We start from the raw sequence: 23,992 nt of genomic DNA on the forward strand, positions 1-23,992 counted from the left end.
CCGTCCGCACCGTCCGGGAGGATGAATCCAAACACTTTTGCTCTCATTTAACGAATCCGTCTCGAATATTAAAACCAATTAACAAAGATCATTTTTCACATGCAGGGAGCTGGAAGAGGAGAGCGTAAAGAAATTGCCGAGAGGGACGTTTATTTAGGCTTTTTTTTTTTTTTTTTCTCCATCTGAAATATTTTTTGTCCTGCCTGAAAGCGCTGGAGGAGAGAAGAGGAGAGGGAGGATGTGGATGGATCCTGGAGGAGATAATGCGACGAAGAGACCAGCATCTCCTTGTTTCACTGCAGATGTCGACGCTTTCTTTCTTTTTTTTTTTTTTTTTTTTTTTTTTAGATGTATTCAGTTCATACATGTTATTTGAGTCGATGTTGTATCATAAGAACCTGCGTCTGCGCGTAAAATATGACGATCCGTGCGTTTTTTTTTTTTAATGACCAGGAGTATATTTAGACTGCATAGAGTAAATTCCTTTGTCTTTAGCTGAATATTGTGTATTTTTTTTTCTGCAGAATGCGGTGTTTTTAGGCCATGTTGGAGCATATAGGCTAATGCTGCATGGCCCGGCCTACATACTGTAATATTCTCCTCCACTGAATGACGGGAGGGGTTTGAAAGCCTGATGGAAAAATTATATAATACTCAAAGAGGGTCATTGTCATATTTTTGCATTTTAATATTGTGTTTAATGAGATGGTATTGTTACATAATGATATGTAGGTGAGTATTTTATTATAAGTCTAATATTCCAGCAAGGACAATGTGTTTATAGTACTGCGGTGCGTCCTTTTTCTGTGATCCTCCAGGCTTTCCCTTAAACAGCACTAATATGTTAATCTATTTATTTCCATGAGGTTATTTTATCACGTAAGGCTGTTGTAGTTGCTTTTGTTCTTAATGAAAATCAGAGTGTTTCATTATTTGGCCCCAAAACAAGAAGGTTTTTTCCTTCCACAACGCTATTTTTTCCACATTTTGATGCGTAAAAGACGTCTTTATCACCTCAATAATGCAAATCTAATGCACCAAGTTCCTTTTGTTTACACTATGGTGATCAATCTGGCCTTAGCCTCATTCAGATCCCTGCAGCCCGGATCCATTCTGTAATGGCTGCCTTCTTGATGTGTCCTTGACATGTCATGGAAAAGAGAAATGGAGTATTATCTTTGTCTGTGCACAACAAGCAATACTGAGTACTGATTATTAGAGCAGGGAAGTGTAAACAGTTGATAGATGTTGTAAATTATGGACTAAAAAAGGAGGGGGATAAGGATGTATTGGTGTGACCTTTAAATGTTGGCATAGAGGAAGTGCATTTTTGGAGTTATTCATAAAAGAGACAGTGGAGCGTCTTTGATTTTCTCATGTTTATGTCTTTAAATGTGATATTAATGTGGGGAAAAGACACAACAGAGAAGCACTGCAGCTGCACACCTCAAATATCCAAACGGACAATGAGCTCATGCACTTAAATGCTGGCTTTTGGATCCTCAGTGTGTACAGTCACCAGACTTACCTCAGCACTTTTAATGTCTTGGCTTCCTCTCTCAGTGTTCACAGTGGACCTTGATTTAAAATCAGTCAATTAAGGCACGCGGTGAATGCCAAAAGAGGAGCGCCGTTGCTGCAGAATGAATGAAATGTGGAGGGGAGAAAAGCTGCTGTATGTGTGTGTATGTGTCTGTGCATTTATCTCAGACTGTCTGCTGCTTTCCTGATAGGATAGGAAAAGATTTTTGTACCTGCAACTGGTAGTGAAATAGAATATGAACTGCACATGAAGCACACAAGATAAAAATAAAAATGTAGATCTGAAGAAATACAAACTTAAAGGTCTGTATATGTATTGAAATTCAAACTGAAGGACTGTTGCGTGCACACATGTCCTTTCTGCTGCAGGTTATTGTCCAGTAAAACACTTTATTTCCAATATGTGATGCCTTTAATAATGAACAGCACTGGCATTACCACAAAAATAATTAGAGTCTGTTTTCTTTCTGTACAATTCCCTATTTTCAATGCTTCCTTCTTTCACATATTCTATTATCTAATTCATTTTAGTCAGTCTGAATGTTTTATCTGACTGTCCAGACATCTAAAACCTCTTATTTCTGTGTATTCAGTTGATTCAAAGCCTCTCATTTCTTCTTCTGTGGTATTATGTGATTTTGCCCTCAGTTCCCCTGTGTGAGAGGAGCTGCAGGAGCACATTATTGATGTTAAGGTCCTTTCTTTGTGAACAGGAATAAATGGAGATCACCTCGAAAAATAAATCACTGCGTCATAGCATCTTTCATTTTTATGACCCATCTGTGACCTGTACTCCATCAGGTACTGTCTAATGAGGAAAAGTGATTAACCTGTGTAATTTGTCAGGGTTTAGTGGGTATTTTTCTGCTTCTGAATGTCATGAGATTGAATAGAATCATAGTTGTTTATGGTTTTATTAAATAAATACCTTCTACTGCAGCTGTTTATTTTGTCTTTCACTTGAATGAATACACTTAACCCTTTCATGCATGAATTATGAGAACCTTAGTTGAGTTTTTTTCCTGAGTGTTTTTATTCCTCTTTAGGCATGAAAAAAACAAAGAGATTGAAATTTTTTTATGAACCTATTTCTCATGGAGTTAGACAAGTGTCCACTCGGCTGGACACCAATTTTTGAAGCAAAAAACACATGTATTTAAAACCTGTCATCAGAAAGTGATAAACTGCATGAAAACTATGAAATAAAAACATTTTTCATGCAGCTAATCTGATGTTTTCTCACATTTTAACATACTCTAATACTAGTTATTACTCACTTCATGCAGACAATATGCAAAAAAAAAAACCTTTTTGATTAAGAAAATTGTTGATTACAGTCTAATAACAATTAGCAATTGATTTAACACATGTTACTGCAGATCAGGGTTACCAACCTGATCTGCAAAGTTACAGTAATGGTATGAATTACAGTGTATTATGGGATGGTGCATAAGCTTCCGCTGTGTTGGCTGATATGGAACTAAAACAACAAAACCCATTAATATATAAGAGAAGAGGTGGAGAAGAACTGTCCACTGGAGTGACCAGTATGCATGAAAGGGTTAATGACACTGCATTCAAATTATTCAAATTATACATAACTTTAAACATTTATTTGACCACACATCAGTGGTGAAAGTTGTATTCAGATCCTAAAGCCAAAATACCAATACCACACTGTGAAAATGCTCCACTGCATGTAAAAGTTGAAATATTTTCATTAAAATGTACACAAAGTTTGAAAAGTAAAAGTGGTTGCTGTGCAATAAAATGGTCTTTGTCAATATTTAACTGTTTTGTACAATATGGTCGCATTGATTTTACTACTGTGGACTGAGCTCTTTCATCTACTGTATCGACAAACTTCATTTTTTTTTCTACAGCAATGCATCATATTCTATAGGATCATCCTATTTTTGCAGGGTTTCTATAACACACACATAACATCTCTAAGGTCGACTTTTCCTGAGCTCAATAAAAAATAGCCTGTTTTCAGATTTGTGACATTCTATAAGGAATCCAAGAGGGTTTATAGGTGAATGCAGCTTATGGAGGAGGACCATTTGAACTCTATCCACTTCTACTTGTCATATCTAAAAACTGACCCGTATGGTGCTATGTAGTTTTCACTAACGTACATCATGTATTGTTGGTGCTGTTGGACACATGAGCCTTCACCGAACAGACTGATGATTTCTAGTATTTCTGTTTCAGGTCTAATTTGCATCATTAGAATGTCCAAACAGGAGTCTCTTTTTTCCTGTTGGTCCAGTATTATGCTATTAATGAAAATAATATCAACCAAAAACTTAAGTACCTAAAGTAAAGATATATTTAACCACATTAGAAACATCCAGCACCAGAGCATTAACCCTTTCATGCATAGTGGTCACTCCAGTGGACAGCTGTTCACAGGTGTACTCTTGTATATTCATGGGTTTTATTGTTTTAGTCCCATATCAGCCAACACAGTGGACACTTATGCATCATCCCATTCACTGACATTCAGACCATTAGTGTAACTTTGCTGTTCTAGATAAACCTGATCTGTACTAACATGTTTGAATGTAAAAAAAAAAAAAAATTCTAATTGTTTTTATTTATTTATTTTGCACATTATCTCCATGAAGTGAGTAATAACTAGTGTTAGGGTATACTAAAATGTAAGAAAACATCAGATTAGCAGCTTTTAAAATGTTTTTATTTCATTGTTCACACACAGCATATTAGTAAATACATGTTTCTTTGCTTCTAAAATTAAACACATGGTGTCCAGCTGAATGGACATTTTTGTAACTCCATGAAAAATAGGTTCATAAAAAAAATTTATTCAAATTGTTTTTTGTTGTGTTTTTTTCATGCTGAAAGAGGAATAAAAAAACACTCAGGGAAAAAAAAAAATCTTGATTGTGGTTCTCATAATTCATGCATGAAAGGGTTAATTTTGTATATCTGTAAAATGATGTGCTAAACTTAGTATGATGTCTTTCTACAATGTTATACAGCATATATACAGTTAAACTGATTAAACTTCCCCTGGGATTAATAGAATTCTGTATTTGTACTGCACTGCACACTATTGTATTTGCACCCAAGTGCACAGTTTTCGAACACCTTCAACTTTAGGTTTGCACAGATGGCCTTATACTTATGTTTTATATCTAGTATTTGGTATTTTCAAAGATATCTTAATAACTTGTAGCACACTTTAGACCAGAGGTGTGACCAGGGGGGGTGCAGATCTGTCTTGGCAGAAGTCTGTGCTCTCCGAGTGCTTTTCTTGTTTTCTTGCTGTGTCTTAATAAATACTGAGAAACAAATGTGTGAACTTATACAAACCCTGCTAAAACAAAGAAGATAAAGGTGGCCTAAGACTTTTCCACAGTGGTGTAAATGTCTCTGTTTGTATTTTAACATTATTCCATTTGTAAGCCTATTTTTTAATGCAATCTCACATATATGTGGTTTATCTGTTTGTTTGTTAGCAACTTTACGGGAAAACTATTCCAACCATCTTTCCCAACTCTTCCCCATAGATAGGCCTAGGCCCTGGGACCAACCCATTAAATTTGGGGTCAAGTAGGCCAAAGTTCAAGGTCACAGCAAGGTCACAAAATCTCACATTTTCCTATCTGTCATCATTGAGCAATTTTCGAAAATTTATTAAAAATAATTCAAAACAACTCCAATTATCCTCCAGTTTGAGCCCCCTGTAGCTTAGAACAATCTCTTGTATCTGGCACAAAACTGTCCACATCCACTGTGGAATGTGGACACTGTGGACATTTACATTGAACATTGAAAATCCCATTTACCACACATTTAAAATTAGAACTCAACAAATATTGATTAGAATTTAATATAACTTGACAGACACATGACTGGTACCAAGCTGCAACTTTTTCTGCCTCTATGGAACAACCTGGAAACTGTTGAATTTAAACAGAAGTAGTCGATCCACACATGCACACCGTTCGGGGTGCTTGGCGGAGGTTTGCGTTCTCTGAACACTTGTTTCAGTTGAGTGATCACTTTTATTTGTTTTTTCCCCCCATCCTCTGTCTTGTGCCATAAAATGCTGATGGAAAGGATCTGGAAGGCTTCTGAAGCTGATGAAAAATAACCACAACTAAATAAGATAGTGATGATGTAAGGAATGACAGCATGTATATGGTCTGAAAACATCGATCCACTGAGTGTCTGATGATGAATAATTACTGCTGTGGTGTCTGAGTACTTCATGTGGATATAGTTGAGTTTCATTGGTGTTTAGTTGCATTATAGAGGCCCAAATGCTGTCTGTAATGTCACATGATGTACAACAGTTTGTGTTGTTTTGTTCTTCATCTGGAGTACAAACAGCAGACAGCACCTTGTTTACATCCCTGTGTTATAAAAGGCAAGCCAGTCTAATCTGAGTGTGGAGTTGGCTGTTAATCCTCAGTAATGATTGCTCTACATTTAGTACTGCTCGCTCTCTGGATGTTTCCACAGGCTGCAGGTCACACTGCATGAACCACGCTCTGCAAATGTTTGGGTTCCGTAACAAAATCCACTTTAATATCGTTTTATGGTCTCTCACATGCACACAAACCCACACAAGCACACAGAGATTATGTAATCTGGCATTGTTTTTCCACCTATTGATCCAGTTACATGCTCAAATGTATTTTAAGTCTCATGGATATGCGTGGTGAATGTAATTTTAATCCTTCAGAATCAGCCTGAAAACATTTTTGAATTACATATTATATAAGAAATGATGAGGCAACTGCAGCCGGGGTGATATATTTTTAAAGTGTGAAATGTGATTGTGATTTTCTCTGCTGGGACTTGGCAGCAGCCCGTCTGTTTACAAAACACAACAGCTTCCACACCGCTGAAACCTTTTCATTAAATGTGGTCAAATTCGAATCAAAATACTGATTACATTCAGGGTTATATTATAGAGCTACAGAGAGCATCAAAACATAAAACAAGAAAAGAAGAAAAGCACTCGGAGAGCGCAGACCTCCGCCAAGAAAGATCCACCCCCCCCCCCCATTTTGTTCATTATTTTCTTCATTTTTCTTCATTTTGTTTTATATTCATTTTTCTTCATTTTGTTTTATATTCATTTTTCTTCATTTTGTTTTTATATTTTCTTAATTTTTCTTCATTTTCTTCATTATTTTCTTAATTTTTCTTCATTGTGTTTTTATATTCATTTTTCTTAATTTTGTTCATTATTTATATTTTCTTCATTTTTGTGCATTTTGTTCATTAATTTCCTTCCTTTGTGTTCATTTTATTTGATATTTTCTTCATTTTTGTGCATTTAGTTCATTATTTCCTTCATTTGTGTTCATTTAATTTCTGTATTTTCTTCATTTTTGTGCATTCTGTTCATTATTTCCTTCATTTGTGTTGATTTAATTTCTGTATTTTCTTAATTTTTGTGCATTTTGTTCACTATTTTCTTTATTTGAGTTCATTTAATTTTCTTCATTTTTGTGCATTTTGTTCATTTTTTCCTTCATTTGTGTTCATTCTGATGCTGTGAGTCCACTCCTTCTGATTGGAACTCCATGAACAATGCACTGTTTTTTTGGGGTTTTTTTTTTTGCCTTTTGCACAGCCTATATTCCACTGTGTGCACATCTTACATTTTTACTGTCTATATTCTCTATTTTTATTCTATTATTTTATACTGTTGCGAGCAAATGCAACAACCTTTTATTCTGTATACACTTGTACATCTGAATGACAATAAAGTCTGTCTAAGTTTAAGTCTAAAATAGGTTCATAAAATAAATTAAATCACTTTGTTTCTTAATGCCTGGAGGAATGAAAACACTCTCATAATAACGCTCTCATAATTCATGCATGAAAGGGTTACTGTAACTCATAACAAAGTAGCTAATAGCACAAGCTTCATTGATATATAAACCAGTGAAGAAAAGAAAACAGAAAACGGTAAAGGTAAGACAAATTTCCTAATCACGGCTATCATAATGCAACTTTTCTTTTTGCTCTTCTTTGTCTCCTTCAGTGAGTTTTAGCAGTAGAGAAATAATGCTTGTACTGTTGGATCTGGTTAAAGTTTTGTCTGTTGCTTTATTAAATTATTCATGACATACAGTCTTGGACTGTTTGTCTGTCTGCTTCTTTTAGATATTTGCCCATTTAAGTGCTTCTTGTTTGGATTGCGTTATGGGGTCTGACAGTTGGTCTTGTTGAACTTTTAGCGGATATTATTGTAGTCACAGGGGTGTATAGAATGTGTATATTGTTACAAGTGTCACATAGCATTACCATGGCAACACAGACAGAACTGAGGGCAACTGGGCTAAAGAGGCTACAAGGGCACGGTGGCATCTGCGCTACCTGAGGAGGCTGAGGAAGTCTGGCATGTTGCCTAAGATCCTCAGCAACTTCTGCAGAGCTGCACCAATTTTTCAGACAAAATGATTTTTATAATGATAAAAGGATGTATAAAAGGTCATAAAACTATATTGAAAACAGAAATATATGATTGAGATTTCAAATTATAGCAGTGATAAGTTGTGTTATTATTCATTCTTAGAGAACTTTCCGAGAGACTGAATTTAGTTTGTATAAAAAAGTTCCGTAATTTTCTTGAAAATCCTTTTTTGGCAAAAAATTTTAATGGATTTAGAAACTTAAGATGTTATACTACTGAGCTACAAAAAGTTTGAAATCATTATCTCAATTCTAATTTTTTGATTCAAAGTCAACAGGTGCGTGACTTGACCCTTCTGCATTGTTGAGAACATCTTGACCAGATGGTATGGCAGCACAACTGGACCAAAAACTGCAGAAAGTGGCGAAAACAGCTGTGAAGATCTCCAGGATTCCACTGCCCTCTCTGTAGAGCATCTGCCCCCTCTGAGTCCACAGGACCACTGCCTCCAGTATCAAGAACCCCACCCACCCCCAGCACGGAATGTTCACACTTCTACTCTCAGACTGGAGGGACAGAAGTGTGAAATGCAAGACCATAAGACCAAGGAACTCTTTCTTTCCCTATGCCATCCGACTCTTAAACAGCTAACAGGAGATTACAACCACTTGTGTGTTCATTAACTCCACCAAGGAGGTTATGTTTGTCTGTCTGTCTGTGTGCAAGATGACTCAAAGAAGTTATGGACGGATTTGAATGAAAATTTCAGGAAATGCTGATAGTGGCACAAGGAACAAATGATTACATTTTGGTGATGAGCGGGGGTGGGGGTGGGGCACTGATCTGCCTTGGTGGAGGTCTGCGTTCTCCGAGTGCTATTCTAGTATTTTCACTGATACAGACAGAACTGCACCATTTACATTTGCACTGTGTATTTCTGCACTAATTTATCTACCTTGTTCCATCTTTTTGTACTTGTATTTATATACTTAGCATTCTGCACAGCAAGAATTACTTCCGCCAAGAAGATTCTGTTTTTGCTGGTGTTGGTTTGTCTGTCTGTCTGTCTGTCTGTCTGTCTGTGTGCAAGATAACTCAAAAAGTTATGGATGGATTTGGATGAAAATTTCAGGAAATGTTGATACTGGCACAAGGAACAAATGATTAAATTTTGGTGTTGATCGGGGGGGGGGGGGCACTGATCTGCCTTGGCAGAGGTCTGTGCTCTCCAAGTGCTTTTCTAGTTTTATTGTACATTGTTCATTGTGCTGAGTGACTTTGACCAGGTCCGTATTATAACGGTGAAGACTGGGTCAGAGCATCTCCACAACTGGAGGTCTGGTTGGGTGTTCCTGTTCTGCAGTGGTTAGTACCAACCAAAAATGGACTAAAGAAGGATATCCCAATCTCAGGACAATTGACTATCTGTGGACAAATAAACCCGATCTATGGAACTCCACTCCTGGGACTTAAGGGATCTGCTGCTAACATCTTGGTCCAGATACCACAGCAGACCTTCAGAGGTCTGGTGGAGTTTAGGCCTCGGGTCAGAGCTGTTTTTGTGGAAAAAGTGGAACCTACACAATATTAGACAGGTGGTAATAATGTTCTGATCCCATAGATGCTCGATTGGTTGAGATCTGGTTGTTGTTCTTTAGATACTTTTGGTAGGTTCCAGCCACTTTAAACTGGGAATGAACAACAAAGACCTGGAGATGCTCTGACCCAGTGAGTTGACCATCACTATTCCTCCTTTGTCAAAGTTACTCAGATCCATACTGTTGAACATTTTTCAAACACATCAACTTCAAGGACTAAATGTTCTCTTGGTGCCTAAGATATCCCACCCACTGACAGGTCCCTTTGGAATGAAATATTCAAAATTAATACCTCTTTGCCTGTCAGAATGTCATGGCTGATTGATTTATATCTGTATCATGCTGGTTACTAATTGTTAAATATCTAATCCAATCTTTGTACACTTGAAAAGAAAATAACTGTAAATTCACACAGTTCTATTTTCATCTTCTGTCATTGGTTTTATGCTATGGAAATAGAAATCCAAAGTATGTGGGTAATCTATCAGAAGACATGACATAATAGATTGAAGGGCATGTATCTGTAATCTGTAGTCATATACATTTTACATGTAACCCTCTGGACACTGCAGATCAGTAAATCCACTTGTGTTCTTCTGTGGATGGCATTGAGGTGACCTCTAGGTGGCACAAGAGGCTCAGACAGGGACTGACCTCAAAAACAAGGATGAACCAATGGCAGAGGCGTTAAGGGACCATAAGACGTAGACATCTTTTTTTTTTTTGGATCTCACAATGTGTAGTTGGACTATTCATTTTAACAGCAAAAACATCTTGCCATTACACTGCCATGCTTATGTTAAAAATATACTATATAAGTTAGGATTTTTTCCAGTTAATCTGTGCTCATGCTGTCAAATTGTTACACTTAAATTGTCAAAGTCATCCATTGCAACACTGAAATGTGTTCTATCACGCTTACATATGTTGGCGAGCTCAGGAGGTTAACCAGAATAAGTGGCCTGAGAAAGTACAAGATGTTTTTTTTTTTAAGTCTAAACACACTGTAAAAACGATATAATTTTATAATACAAAACACTTTACATAAAAAAAATTAAACTGAACAAATATGATGGTAAGAAGCAACAACAAAATAATAAGACACAAATGTTCTGATTTCATTTGACAAGAGAGAAGCAAAAAGACACTTGTTTTATTCAACTGTTTTTATTTTAGTTGTGGTTATAGTTTTATATTCTATTTGTTGTGCAGCCCATTGATGGAAAGAACTTTTTCTTTGTCTTCTTCTTTTTCTTCTTTCTTCTTCTGGTGTTTTGATCTAATTGTTTTTATCGTGGCCAAAATGCACTGTAAGTTTGTTCTGCAATGCATCTCTGATGTAATGTCTGAATGACAACAAAGAAATCTGAATCTGATTTGATCTGATTATTATTAGCCAAAAAGTCAATCTTACGTCAACAAGGAAATTATATTTCCAAGAACACATCAAAAATTACCCTATTGTCAAGATTTTCATCGACTCTATCATCAAAATAATGTTGAATGAAATATATTATCAGTCACAAATGACAAGGTAATGCTAACATCCAAACTGACATGTAATACAGCTTAGTTACAACAGTGTCACCTTGTTGTGTCCGTTTCCTCTTGTTGCTCCTGTTGTGTAATAACTGTCATTTATGTTGTTATTCTCTTGTTGCATCTTTTGTAACTTTTACATCATTTTTACCTTGTACCTCTGTTTTGTCTTATCCCTCCTCTTCTTGGGATGTCTTTTACATATCTGTCTTTATTATGAACTTTTCATTCTTCTTCTTCTTTTTTTTTTTTTTCTTTTTTTTATTGTTTATTTTATGTACATTACAAAACAAGACAAACATGGGGGATGTATGGGATACATTGACTATAATAAACCTTATGACTAACAATTATTTTTAGTAGTGTGACGTTGAAGGGAAAATTGTCCATTTCTTCCATTTATCCTAACTCTGCTCTTCAGTTTCAGTCTATGGGTCAGAATCTCCATCTCAAATATTCCATTCACAGTTTGTATCCAGTTGTTAGTTGTAGGTGGTTCTAATCTGCACCATTTTTTGACAGTAGCCTTTTTACAGGCTGATAATCGTATTTTAAACAAATATCTATCATTTTTTCTTACATTATTACCAATAATCCATCCAAAATACATCACCAAACCTGTTTTAGGAATTGTATAACCCAATATCTTAACAACTGTTGAATATACATGATCCCAGAATGATGCAAGTTTAGGACAAAACCAAAAGACATGTGCATGATTTACACTGACATCTCCACATTCTCTCCAACAAGGTTGAACTGTGGACACAAATTTAGCTGTAATTTTAGGACTTGTGAAAAACTGAATTATATTTTTCCAGCAGTGTTCCCTCCATGTTCTTGAAGAAGTGGTTGACTGTTGAGTTCTCCAGATACTGATCCATTCTTCCTCTGAGAAACATATTCCTCTGTCTTTTTCCCATTTCTGTTTCACATCCAAAGTGTTCAAACCTCTCTTCCTCATTAAATGTTTGTAAAGAGATAATATAATTTTGTATTTTTCAGAATGATATATTCCAATTATCATTTTTACCAGCTCATTGTTATTAGAATCAATATTGTGCTTTTCATTCTTTTTTAATTAGGAAAATGAATTGATGTGTCACATTACTGTCATTGATTTTGCTTTGCTAATTGGTGAGTACTAAATAAAAACAGCTCTAAAACCCATTTTGGGTCCTGACCCTAAGTTTGGGAATTGACGGTTGTAGAAGGTTATGCACAGTTTTATTACCTCGTGTTATCTCTGTTTGCTGTGAAGACATTTTATGACTCAGTTTAATCATAATAATGTAATGGGAAGTAAAGGATTAGAATATGGGAATTTACTGTTAAATTCCATGGTCAGTGTTGTTCACCACAGTTATTTTTAATAATGGCAGTTGTAGCTGAAGAAGGAGTTACAGCCTTGTATTTTTATATGAAACTGTTCCCTTTAGTGACAGAGGTCATAAAATATTTATTAGCCAATAAAAGCATTGGTTATAGGTCATATTTTCAGTGTGGGGTCAGAGAACACATGGCTGTGAATACAACACCCAGTCTAAGAGACAGGAACTAGAGCAGCAGGGTTTTGTAAGACATATAAAAAGTGCCAACAATATCCAGAACAAACATAAGATAATACACAAAGGATTTTATGTAAGCCTGGAAATCTTGGTGAAAAGGTTAAAGCAATATGATAGAGCAGATTTTCACATCTAACATCAAAACAAAGCAGAATAATCAAACTTAATTCTTCTTTTCCTGTTTATCTTTGTTTTGGGGTCTTATGTTTTCATTCTCACTCAGTCGAGCACAGAAGAAATTAAATAGAAAGCTTGCACCTGAATTTCTCCCCCACACACAAAAAAACCAACCACATCTACGTCATCTTCTCCCAAAGGTGTCAGTCGACGTCAGACGTGGCGCCTTCAAGTGTCTCTGGGAGAATTAGGAATAAGGAAGTTTGTGCACTGATACTTAAGCTGTGGACTCATTAGAAGAAACAGCATTAAAACGATCCAATTTAAAGATCTACTGGTGATGTAGATGATGTACATAGATGGATATGGATTCTAAATGTCGATGCAATAAGTAAAGGATAAATAATATAAATTGGAGGCAGAGAAAACCAGAGAACTCATTAAGTGGCTCATATCACCCCCCCCATAAACATTTTGACAACCTAAATTTGTTATGCTTGTCATAAACTACATTATGTGGTAGATAACTGTTTAACTGAACATCTAAATCAAGACTTAAATGAGTAACTTTTAAGCACTGAACATTAAACTCAAAATAATTAATCAATAAGTATAGGACTGAATATAAAACTGACATAAAATCTAGTTAAGTTGTTATTATTAATTCATTTAGTAGGCACAGTGCACATTAATAAACACCTGTATTGTAACACCAACAGATGTAAATATGATGGATTATATAGTAGCTAAAAAGCAGATTTGGGGGAAAAAAATGCAATTAAAACCCATTACAATTAATTTGTCACTATTGGCATCAACTTTCATTAATACCAATAGTTTATAAAATGTCCTATTGTTACAGAATCAATCAATCAATCAAAGTTTATTTATACAGCACTTTACAACATCTAAAAGCATGATCAAATTATAAGATAACAGTTTAATCAAATACTATAAAAGTGCATAAAACAATAAGACACAACACACAGTGATAGAAAAGACCACAGATTTAAAACCTAAGAGTGTCTCAGTGCTAAGGCTTAGAAGCCAATCTGGATAATAATCAAACCAAATAATTATTCTATTCTATTCTATTCTATTCTATTCTATTCTATTCTATTCTATTCTATTCTATTCTATTCTATTCTGTTCAGCATTATTGTAACTACACATGTAGAAGTACAAGGCAACAAAATGCAGTTATCATCCAGCAAGAAGTTATACAAGCTGCAAGTGCAGAATATATGTTATGTACATAATAAGGCAGTCCTATAAACGTGTAAAAAGGTGGATATGAAAGTAATATACAGATGGAAGTGCTACGGACATAATATATATGTGGAGGTGTTATGAAAATAATACCCAGATGCCTGCTATGAGCATACAGTGGTGGAAATGGTTTTTGGACACCCCATGCATTTATGATATATTGCATTAAGAAAGGCTCTTACATCATTGTTTTGTTCCATTCTCCAAACCCACCTGCTCTCTTCTGCACATGCTCTGTTCCACTGATGTCAAAACTGGATGTTTCAGCAAGATAATGAAACAGATGCAGGGCATGACATGTTCAAACTGTCAAGAATTTAGTTTTGTTATTACCTCCGCCCAGGAGGTTATGTTTTTGTTGGCGTTGGTTTGTCTGTCTGTCTGTCTGTCTGTCTGTCTGTGTGCTAGATAACTCAAAAAGTTATGGACGGATTTGGAAGAAAATTTCAGGAAATGTTGAAACTGGCACAAGGAACAAATGATTAAATTTTGGTGGTGATCGGGGGTGGGTGGGTGGGGGCACAGGGGTCCACTGATCTGCCTTGGCGGAGGTCTGCACTCTCAGAGTGCGTCTAGTTTTTCCTTGTTAACAATAAACAAAGACTCATTTGCATTTGTTTGTGTCTGTCTGATGCAGCCACACCTTTTGAAACACAAAAAATATTTTTTGGCAAATATTTCGTTTGAGATTGTGTAAAATTTGAAGGTTGTCTGAAAAGTTTTTTCCGCTAGTGTAAATGCAGATGGAAGTACTATGGTTGGTTACATTAGTAAAATGAAAAATAAACATTAATGCAACATATAAGCTAGTAAAACACTGCCCATTTGGCCTTTACATAAACACATTTTGCTGATAAAACACACACTTTTAAGTGTTTTATTATTATACAGTGTTTTCCTCCACCATTGCCTTTAGCTCCACCCTTCCTTTGCATTTTTTTAAATCCCACCTTTATCTTCCCAGCCACAGTCAGACTAGTAGCACAGGACATTAAGGTGGATAGGAAGTACCCCAGGACCCGAATCCCCCACAGTCACAGACACTTAACACTTAACAAATACCAGGCTCTTAACTGAATGTGTAATAACCTACTCTACCTCCCAGTATCTTATTGAATGTGCAATAACCTGCTTCTACCACTCAGTACTTTTAATTCAAATGTGCAATAACTTGTTTGTTACCTCTCAGGACTCTTATTTTTTATGACTCTTATTTTTTTTTTATTACTATTACTCTTTTTTTTTTTTATAATACTCCGCTTTACAAATGTGTATCTGAGCTGTATGTGCAATAACTGTTTTTTGTCTGTATGTTTTAACTGTGTTTATGTTTTGGTATCTGTCTGTTCTTGTCATAACCTTACTGAGCTCCTTTTTTGACTCAGGGAAACGCACAAGAATGCCAATGCGCCTATACAACTATATATCTGTGCAAATGGCAAATAAAGTCTATTGTTCTTATCTAACAACTACCAGTTTTCACGTCCTGATTGGTCCATGTTTTTTTTCCAGGAATGACACCGTTGTCACACCCACTTCAAACATGTTCACGCGTTCTGAAGACAGATATGTTAATATTTCCCACAGCCCGTGAAGGCAGCGGGAGACTGGAGGTGGAGAGAGGTAGATGTGAACAGTGGAGAGAGAGGAGGGAGCCGATAGCCAGAGCCAGCTAGCGACAACATCCTGAGCCTGTTTACCAGCAATTAAGAGCTATTCTTGCGTGTCTGGCGCTGAAGATAACACCAAATTCACATGTTTTCCTTTAGATAAGATGTAGACCACTGTCAGCTCGTCGCCTGGCTGTAAAAACGGCAGAAGTATGTGCCGGTAGTTAGCTAGGTTACCGTGAAGAGACAAAAAGGGCATCTCTGTCTTTGACCGAGCGCCCGATCGTAATCTTCGGATGAGAGTCGGTGAAATCTCCCGCTGTTAAACCGAACCTGCCAGGTCTTGGCTGTGAAAAAAGCAAGGGAGGGTACATTTTATAAAAACTATAAAAATGAAATTTACAGAGCATCTCTCCGCTCACATCACCCCGGAGTGGCGAAAACAGTACATTCAGTATGAGGTAAGTTAGCTCTACAGTAAACCTGCACTGTGCTACTGACTAGCTAACCGGCTAACTAGTCAGGCTTTGCGTCAGGCAAATGTGTATTCTCTTTATATTAATGTCTTTTCTGTGTGTTAGAAATCCATATGTCTTTCTTGTGGGTCCCAACAGTGCTTTTGTTACACAACAGGAAGAGGGAACTGCTTCATTTTTACGCCCGCAAATCTAGCAGTCAGTGTTAGCTAGCAAACTAGATAAGCTAGGTTTGTTTTGTTGCTCTGCAGGTTAACAGCTTGGTGTGCTGCTGTCCGTCCTCACACACTGCCATGTCATGTTTTGCAGACAAAGGGTATCTTTCTGAGCTATCATTTATTGAACTGGTTAATCTTTGCGCCTGTTTAACCCCTGTGTCTATGCTGAAATGCTGAGGCAGCTCTCAGTCGTATTGCTGTTTGAACATCATCAGGGTGAACTAACTGACGGGGTCACTGGGTGAAGAGAGGTGCTGACAGCTCAGCATGCAACCTTTGAGCCATTAATGCCGTTTAAGAATGCCATTAAGATGTTATCTTGATTTCTTACGCAGGGTTTACAGTGTAAACAAATATTAAAATCATTCAAGAATCCTTTTGCATTTGTGCCAAAATACAAACAGGTGATAACTTAATGAGAAAACTTGCATAAATTAGTGGTCTGTTATGCAGTGTTGGACATTTTGCTGGCATGGTTTAGATCCACTTGGTCCCCTTTGCAGTATACACACAGTTTGACTTGCAGAATGGAAGTGAACGGTGAAGTTTATAAGAGAGATGGATAGATATATCATTGAACATTAACCCTTTCCAGCTGTTCTCTTGTATATTCAAGGGTTTTGTTGTTTTAGTTTCATATCAGCCAACACAGTGGACACTTTTGCACCATCCCAGCCACTGTGATTCATACCATTAGTGGAACTTTGCTGTTCTAGATAAACCTGATCTGCACTAACATGTTTGAGTGTTGAAAGGGTAGGGATTAAATAAATTAGACTTCCTCCCACTCCTTTTCAAATGTGCAAATTAAGTCATGTATGTGTATAAGTTTTGTTTTTTTGTTTTCTTCCATGACCTCTTACTAACTGTTTTATTTCTAAAGACTAAGTGAGATTACTTTGTCTTGTTGCATATTCGAAATAAACGAAACTAAAAAAAAAAAAAAAAAATCAATTGCTTGTTATTGTTACTAAACTGCAATTAACTGTTTTTTTTTAAACAAAAAAAGTTGGGGTTTTTTTGCATATTATTTCCATGAAGTGAGTAATGACTAGTATTTGAGTTTGTTAAAATGTGAGAAAACAGCAGAGTAGCAGCATTAAAAATGTTTTTATTTCATAGATTTCACACGATATATCAGTAAATCCATGTTTTTTTGCTTCAAAAATTAAACGCACGGTATCAAGCAGACATTTTTGGAACTTCATGAAAAATAGGTTCATAAGAAAATTTTCAGTCGCATTGTTTTTTTCATGCCTAGAGAGGAATAAAAACACTCAGGAAATAAATGTTGATTAAGGTTCTCATAATTCATGCATGAAAGGGTTAATGAGTTAGTATTGGCCTGGTTGACTGACATCAGCTATCAACAAATAAGTTGTAATATCACTGATAGTATTTGTTCATTATATCAAAATATATTTACATTCACTCTGATATGTTGTAATGAAGGGTTATTTTTTTACATCAAAATTTGCCTGGAATGTGATGAATAAGTAAAATAATAGTATTCTTCTGCCCCATGCATTCACTCTTAGCATGCACGACTGAAGGATGAAGTCCCACCTTCCATCATCTTCTGTTTGCGATTATTTGTTATATAAGTAAAATGTAATTGAATGTTATTGCAGATTTTCCTCAGGCCGAGCCAGTTAATCTTCCCTGCTCCACAAACTAAACTAACACTGTTAGAAATGGACAATATTTCACTTAATTAGACAGTGCAGAACCTTTGAGCTTAACTTATAATTCAACATAACAAATATAATAAATAGATAAATCTAGATCATTGAATATCAAATTACTAATGACTAAAAGTATTGCTACTTCAAGAAGATAAGAAGCGCAATTTAGACTCTGCTTATCTGCTTACAGAAGCATATTTTACATTTATTGTTATCTGTAAACCATTTACTGTAGAATTACAGATGCACTCTGCCTGCCTGATCTGCTATCACTCCGAATTAGGATGAATCTTGTTGTTACACTTTCATTATTATAACTGATGTAACAGTACAAGTACTGCATGACCTGAGTTTGAACTGCAGTTAATTTGTTTATATATTTTAAGGATGTGTAAACAGGTTTAACTGAGAGACTTTTGATATTAGAGCTGCATCTGAAGGTTATTATTGTTGTTTTGTAAATTGTGTAAAATGTTAAGAAGTTGCTGATTAACACTCTTGTTGATTCTCAGAGACCGAAAGATATTTGGTGACTATCATAGAGAGGATGGGGAGTAAGAGCTACCATCGAAATGCAGACACCAATGATTTATTGACTTTTTCTTTTGCTTGAAAAATAACTGGAGGTGCACTTTTCTATCTTACTGACCTGAGCAAGATCGGCAATCAAACCTTTATCTTAAAAGTCTCCCCACTGTTAGTTCACTAATGATTGCAAAGTGATCTTAGACCAGTCTTTTTCTGCACGTGTGATCTTTGGTCCATTTGCAAATAGCAGTGGCCAAGTTTTAGTGTTAATATTAATTGGCCACTGCTAGCATAAGCATGTTAGTTTTCATTTTTGTTAGTTTTAGATTTCTGCTAAAGAGAGAGTGTGCACTTTTAACCATTAAAGACATGAAATCTATTTCTGTGGCAACTTCCAAAAGATTATTTTTTCTCTACATTCAACCTTTCTTGTGTGGTTTAACAATATTTGTAGTTTTATTATCCTCAGCCTTTTGTATTTTTCTGCAAAAATTAAGAATTTTCCTAAATTTAATTCACTGACCATGTAGATGTTCATCAAAGCATGGAGTAAAAGGTTATTATATCTAAACTGACTAAATTGAAGAAAAAAAATACTTTTTTGATAGCAAAATCTATCATTAATTGAACGTATAAACGAGCGTCTGCATCTACTGTCATTTTTCATAATTCTTGAGTTTTATCTGTGAGTCAGTGGTGCAGATGATGGCATCTCCATATTCATATCACAGAGCCTTTGAACATTCTAATGGGTCATATCTGATGCTGGTGAAAAGCTGAGAAACTGCATTTTAGCTGAATTATTTGACTATATTGATAGGATTTTTTAGGGGTAAAGATAAAATTCCTGCTACCAAATATTATTAGTATCTAAGAAAAATACTCAATGATTATATGAGAGGTTGATTAACCTTGTGTTTAATCTACAACTCTTTTTATTATATCTTGCACTTTATATTTTTATCTTTGTTACTATTATGTCCAGTTCTTTGCTGCTGTAACTAATAAAAGATTATCTTATCAACCTTAACTCTAATTTATACAAAACCCAGCTGTATGTGGGAACTCCACCCTACCTCCACATTAGAGTTAATTAGGACTATGAACCACACAGTTAACAAGAAGAAATATGATAAAAGAATACTTAATGCATTGTGATCATGCATATCACACTGTCAGATGGTGGTGGGTAATTTTACAATATCCACAGTCGACCATTTTGTATCATTTAAGTTGTTGTGGATTTCAACCATCATGATATCTTGATAGACTGTTTAATAATGTAGATCCACACTTACATCATCAACTCATTTGGGCTTTATAGCTTAATCTATTCTTTTCTGATCAGACAAATAACATGTAAATAGTGTAAAACAAAAAACAGTGTTTCAGAAGTCAACAAATTATGACAAAAGTATGGCAAATGTTGCGCTGAAGTGCTCATTTTTTCAGCTTTAGACTGTTAAAAGCAGTCAACTCAAGCCATAAATATTTTTCCAGTCCTGTCATTCCCGAGTGCCGAATGTCAGCAGAAGATTCAAGACCAGTGTCAAGTGTCAGAAATTGAAATGTCACATGCTGGGATGTGGTTGTTAAGCAGAATGTCTGAATTTCTAGTGTTATTTTTTTCTTATTAAATTACTGTTCGCTGCAGATTATAACTCATAATAACTCTCCATCCAGGAATTAATATTTATTTTAAAGACAAATAATGACCTATAGGGCTGGCAACAAGAAAGGAGGCCGCATGCAGAAATGCCAACCAAAAATTTACTCAAATTAATAACTGCATAGTGTGGCGTGGGAATAGGTGAGTAATCAGTCGTGTCTGCAGTGAAAATATGGTGCGAAGGATGATGTCTGGTACAACAAACCGAACAAAGAAAGGATGAGATGGATGAAAGAGGCCAGACTAAGAGAGGGAGAGAAAAGGGATAGAAGGGCAGTTCTTTATGGTTTCTATAAGTCCAGCCGACATCAGCAGGTAAAAGCACATGAAACAGATGACCTTCCTATTCCACATATTCTGCCCTGCTCTGTCAATGTCCAGTATCTGCCAAGTAAACAACAGAACAGGTTGGAAGGAGTTGTTAGAAGTAAGAAGAGTAGCAGCTAATATTGTGTTTTAATTGTGCAAATAGAGAAATCCATGGCTTGTTTTGAGTAGAGATAAATTGATTAATCATCAGTGGTAAGATATTTAACAAGTATCGGTAGTAAAATAACTTAAAATGAGGGAATAGGTAGTATTAGGCATTACCTAGTTTGCCAAATATATTCAGATACAGTTTAATTTAGGGCTGTGCGATTCTGGAAAAATGTGAATCATGATTTTTTTGCTTGGAATTGAGATCACGATTCTCTGGCATGATTTTTTTTCACAAAATGTTTATTGCACCGCTGTCAAGAAAAATGAAAATAAATAAAAAATAGATAAATTAAAATAAATAAAATAAATAGATAAAATAACAAAAAAATAAATTAAAAAATAAAATAAAAGTAAAGTAAAAAAATAAATTAATAAAAGGGTTCTTTTACCTCAGATATGCATCTTTCATATCACTCCGCCAGTAGTCTGGTCACTTATGGTCACAGTTGCTAAGAGACGTCAGCTGATCTGTGAAAGGTTGCAGTGCAAAAAAACTTCCCAGCTGGCACAATGGAATTTTTTGAACATAAAATTTTTAGAGAGGGCAAGACTTTTGATTTTTGGTTAAAGGCTGACTTATCCTCGGAATAGTGCAGAAGTCAAAGAAGTGAAAGTGAAAAGGCACTTGGATCTGGCGGCGGATCTTCATTTGTGGGCATTTGTTTGTAATACAGCCCATGAAATAAAATGCTTGAGAATCGTCCGTGTTTAGAAATGAGATCGCATACATGTGTGAATCGAGATCATAATCTTTTAACGATTAATTGTGCAGCCCTAGTTTAATTTCAGCAATATTGGCTGTTTAATCAGCTATCTCCTGCACAAACTATTATTAATGTATCATCATTTAAAGATCCACCATCAGTCATGTAGTTTTGAGTATACACTAATTCTGATGAATGACATTGTCATATGATCTTTTGGCCGTCTTTATGAGATCATTTGTTGGTACAGACTATTTCGATATGCGTCTAAATAAGCTATAAGGTTGCATACAGAGGTGTAAAGTCCCACAATGTTTCTGTGCTGTGAGGACAGATGTGTCTGGAGTCTGGAATGCAGCGATCATGTTTCTGTTTCCAGCGTTCCTCTCTCTCTCTGTACCTGAGAGCAGCCCCTCTGCATTGTTTGGTGACAGCAGTTCTTTGCAGTATTCTCATAAGTCATCGCTGTCCTCTGCATAGCTGCTTATTGGTACAGCACAGTGTGACTGCAGTGCATTTACTCAGCTGGTGTCACCCAGTATGTGACCACACACCAAAACCTGAAACAGTATGACATCTGGAATGCAAATGAAAGGACATTTTTTGTCTTAATTTGATTGTTTTAAAGTGAGGAGGGGTCGAGTGTGCTGGCTGTAAGTCTCCTCTTCGCTTGATGTATTGTTTTACTTCTGTGCTCCTATTGCTGCACAGTCATATTAAAACTTTAAAGTCTTTTCCTGCACTGTCGAGCAGCCTCAGCAGCCCTGTTGAGTTTCACCAGCAACAGCTCACCTCCTTAAATCCAAATCCTGTTGATATTTGACTGCTGGCAATTCTTACAAATATTCGTTAACTGAATTGTCCTGTGTCTTGGTCCCAGACAAACACAATTATAATTTATGTGTTCTGTCCAAATTGGGATACATGTCATTAATTTTCAAAGTGAATCACAGTGTATCACCAAAAACCATGTGAGAACATTCCCTGTAGTCACCGGTGATACCATGGTGTCCACAGTTTCTTAAAAAGTCATTTTGGATGGGAATGAGTGAAGCCACCAACAATCATTCATGGGTGGAGGGGTTCAGGTATGAGCTTCAGCAACTTGAAAGTCAGTAGCAGAAACATTAGTCATGGAGAAATGGAAATGGAACGTTAGCTGGATTGGAATATGGTTAAGGCCATAACTGTGAGGCCCGTTGTACTGCTGTTTGTGTGAATGTAAGGCCTTAAATTTGACCAAAAATGCCTTTTAAAAAGTCATAAATCTGGCCTCCTCAAACCTGCAGAAACCACTATATCTAAAGCTAATTGTCAAATTTATGCAAATTTACTTCGTACTGAAGCTCTTTATCTGTCAAAAGGGTCAGTTGGTCTTAGTTTTGTTTTCGTCTTTACTTGTGTGTTATTCACATCCACATACGTTGGGGTAATAAAACAGTGGCAACAGTCATAGACATGTAATCAATAACACAATGAAAATTGTTTGGAATTTCGTATAGTTTCACTTAAATGCATTAAGTGCAAACTGTCATGAAGGCACAAAACAAATGTATAGAGTTATAGAACAAACCCTCACATGCTGTCTGCCTTCCTTGTAAAAAGATGATCATATCATTTGATAATGGAGCCATCAACCACATGATTAAATGTGCATCAACTCTGAACATGCTGTGTTGCATTCAGTTCTGTGTGCTTGTGGAAAATGTTACCACAGTAGATTCTTCTTTATTTACTGTGTGCCTTGATTAATGCAGTGGTTAAAGTCAACCTTTTCCATTTTGGTATTTAATAAATAAGCCATTAAAAGGTTAATTAATCACTGATATCACCCATTTGAAGCAGTGAAACAACCCCGATCCAAGTCCTAAACAGACTAGGTTTGATAATGGCCTTTTCCTTTGACATTTTTCTGTTGGTTATTTCCCCAGATGTATCACTTGGACAGGGTTTCGTCCCCCTGTTGCAGTGTTTGGACTCAGACCAGATGTAGCTTGTTGTTCCACCCAGCTGTAAATCTGGCCCTGGGTCTGGTTAGTTTTAGCTTTGTAAAGATGTGGGACCCAGGACCAGGGAGGTTTGCAGACCCATGCTGACCAGGGCTGCTTCATGCATGTCATGTTTTCCTGTGCCAGCTGTGTTTGGGTCAGACACTTAGCAGGACGGTTAGATAATAAATTGACATGTTCCATCATGTGTGTGCTGAACCAGAGTCTTTGTTTTCACACTGGCCCTGGCTTTGCCAAACCTGAATATTGACATTAAAACAGTACACACCCTTTTATAAGTCTGTGAGATTTGAGAGTGGTTCTGAAACAGATCAGACTAAGACTTTGTTGACTGACCGGATTCTTTTCCCAATAAAAATTGTGACAGAAAGCAGCTTTATTTAACTTGACAGATTCCAAGCATCCACAGGAAATGTAAGAGGATAAATGCCTGATGGCCATATGTATGACTCAACACAGTCCTCGACTGACTAAAAAAACAGGAGCTGGATGACTGTATGGCTTAGACTATTTATAATAAAGTCTGACAGACAAGGTTGAGACATTTGTTAACCAGTAAGTGAAAAAGTAAGCAACC

At 36.1% G+C, this 23,992-nt stretch overlaps 1 protein-coding gene and 1 long non-coding RNA gene across 2 annotated transcripts in view; one reads left to right on the forward strand and one right to left on the reverse strand.

The window, feature by feature from the left end:
• LOC115436739 (uncharacterized) overlaps positions 1 to 22,127 on the reverse strand; it is a 26,113-nt gene extending 3,986 nt beyond the window's left edge. The window contains exons 1-3 of the long non-coding RNA XR_003937867.1: positions 22,116 to 22,127; positions 15,520 to 15,522; positions 3,483 to 3,491 (exon numbers count right to left, since the gene is read on the reverse strand). This is a non-coding gene — a long non-coding RNA (uncharacterized LOC115436739). The remainder of the gene's footprint in view (positions 1 to 3,482; positions 3,492 to 15,519; positions 15,523 to 22,115) is intronic.
• Positions 15,658 to 23,992, forward strand: part of LOC115436737 (xenotropic and polytropic retrovirus receptor 1 homolog) — a 51,706-nt gene continuing 43,371 nt past the window's right edge. Inside the window, exon 1 of the mRNA XM_030159658.1 lies at positions 15,658 to 16,107. Coding sequence (XP_030015518.1) covers positions 16,039 to 16,107 — 69 coding nt within the window. The 5' untranslated portion in view covers positions 15,658 to 16,038. The remainder of the gene's footprint in view (positions 16,108 to 23,992) is intronic.

The sequence above is a fragment of the Sphaeramia orbicularis genome, chromosome 17 (genome assembly GCF_902148855.1).
Source record: "Sphaeramia orbicularis chromosome 17, fSphaOr1.1, whole genome shotgun sequence".
Lineage (NCBI taxonomy): Eukaryota > Metazoa > Chordata > Actinopteri > Kurtiformes > Apogonidae > Sphaeramia > Sphaeramia orbicularis.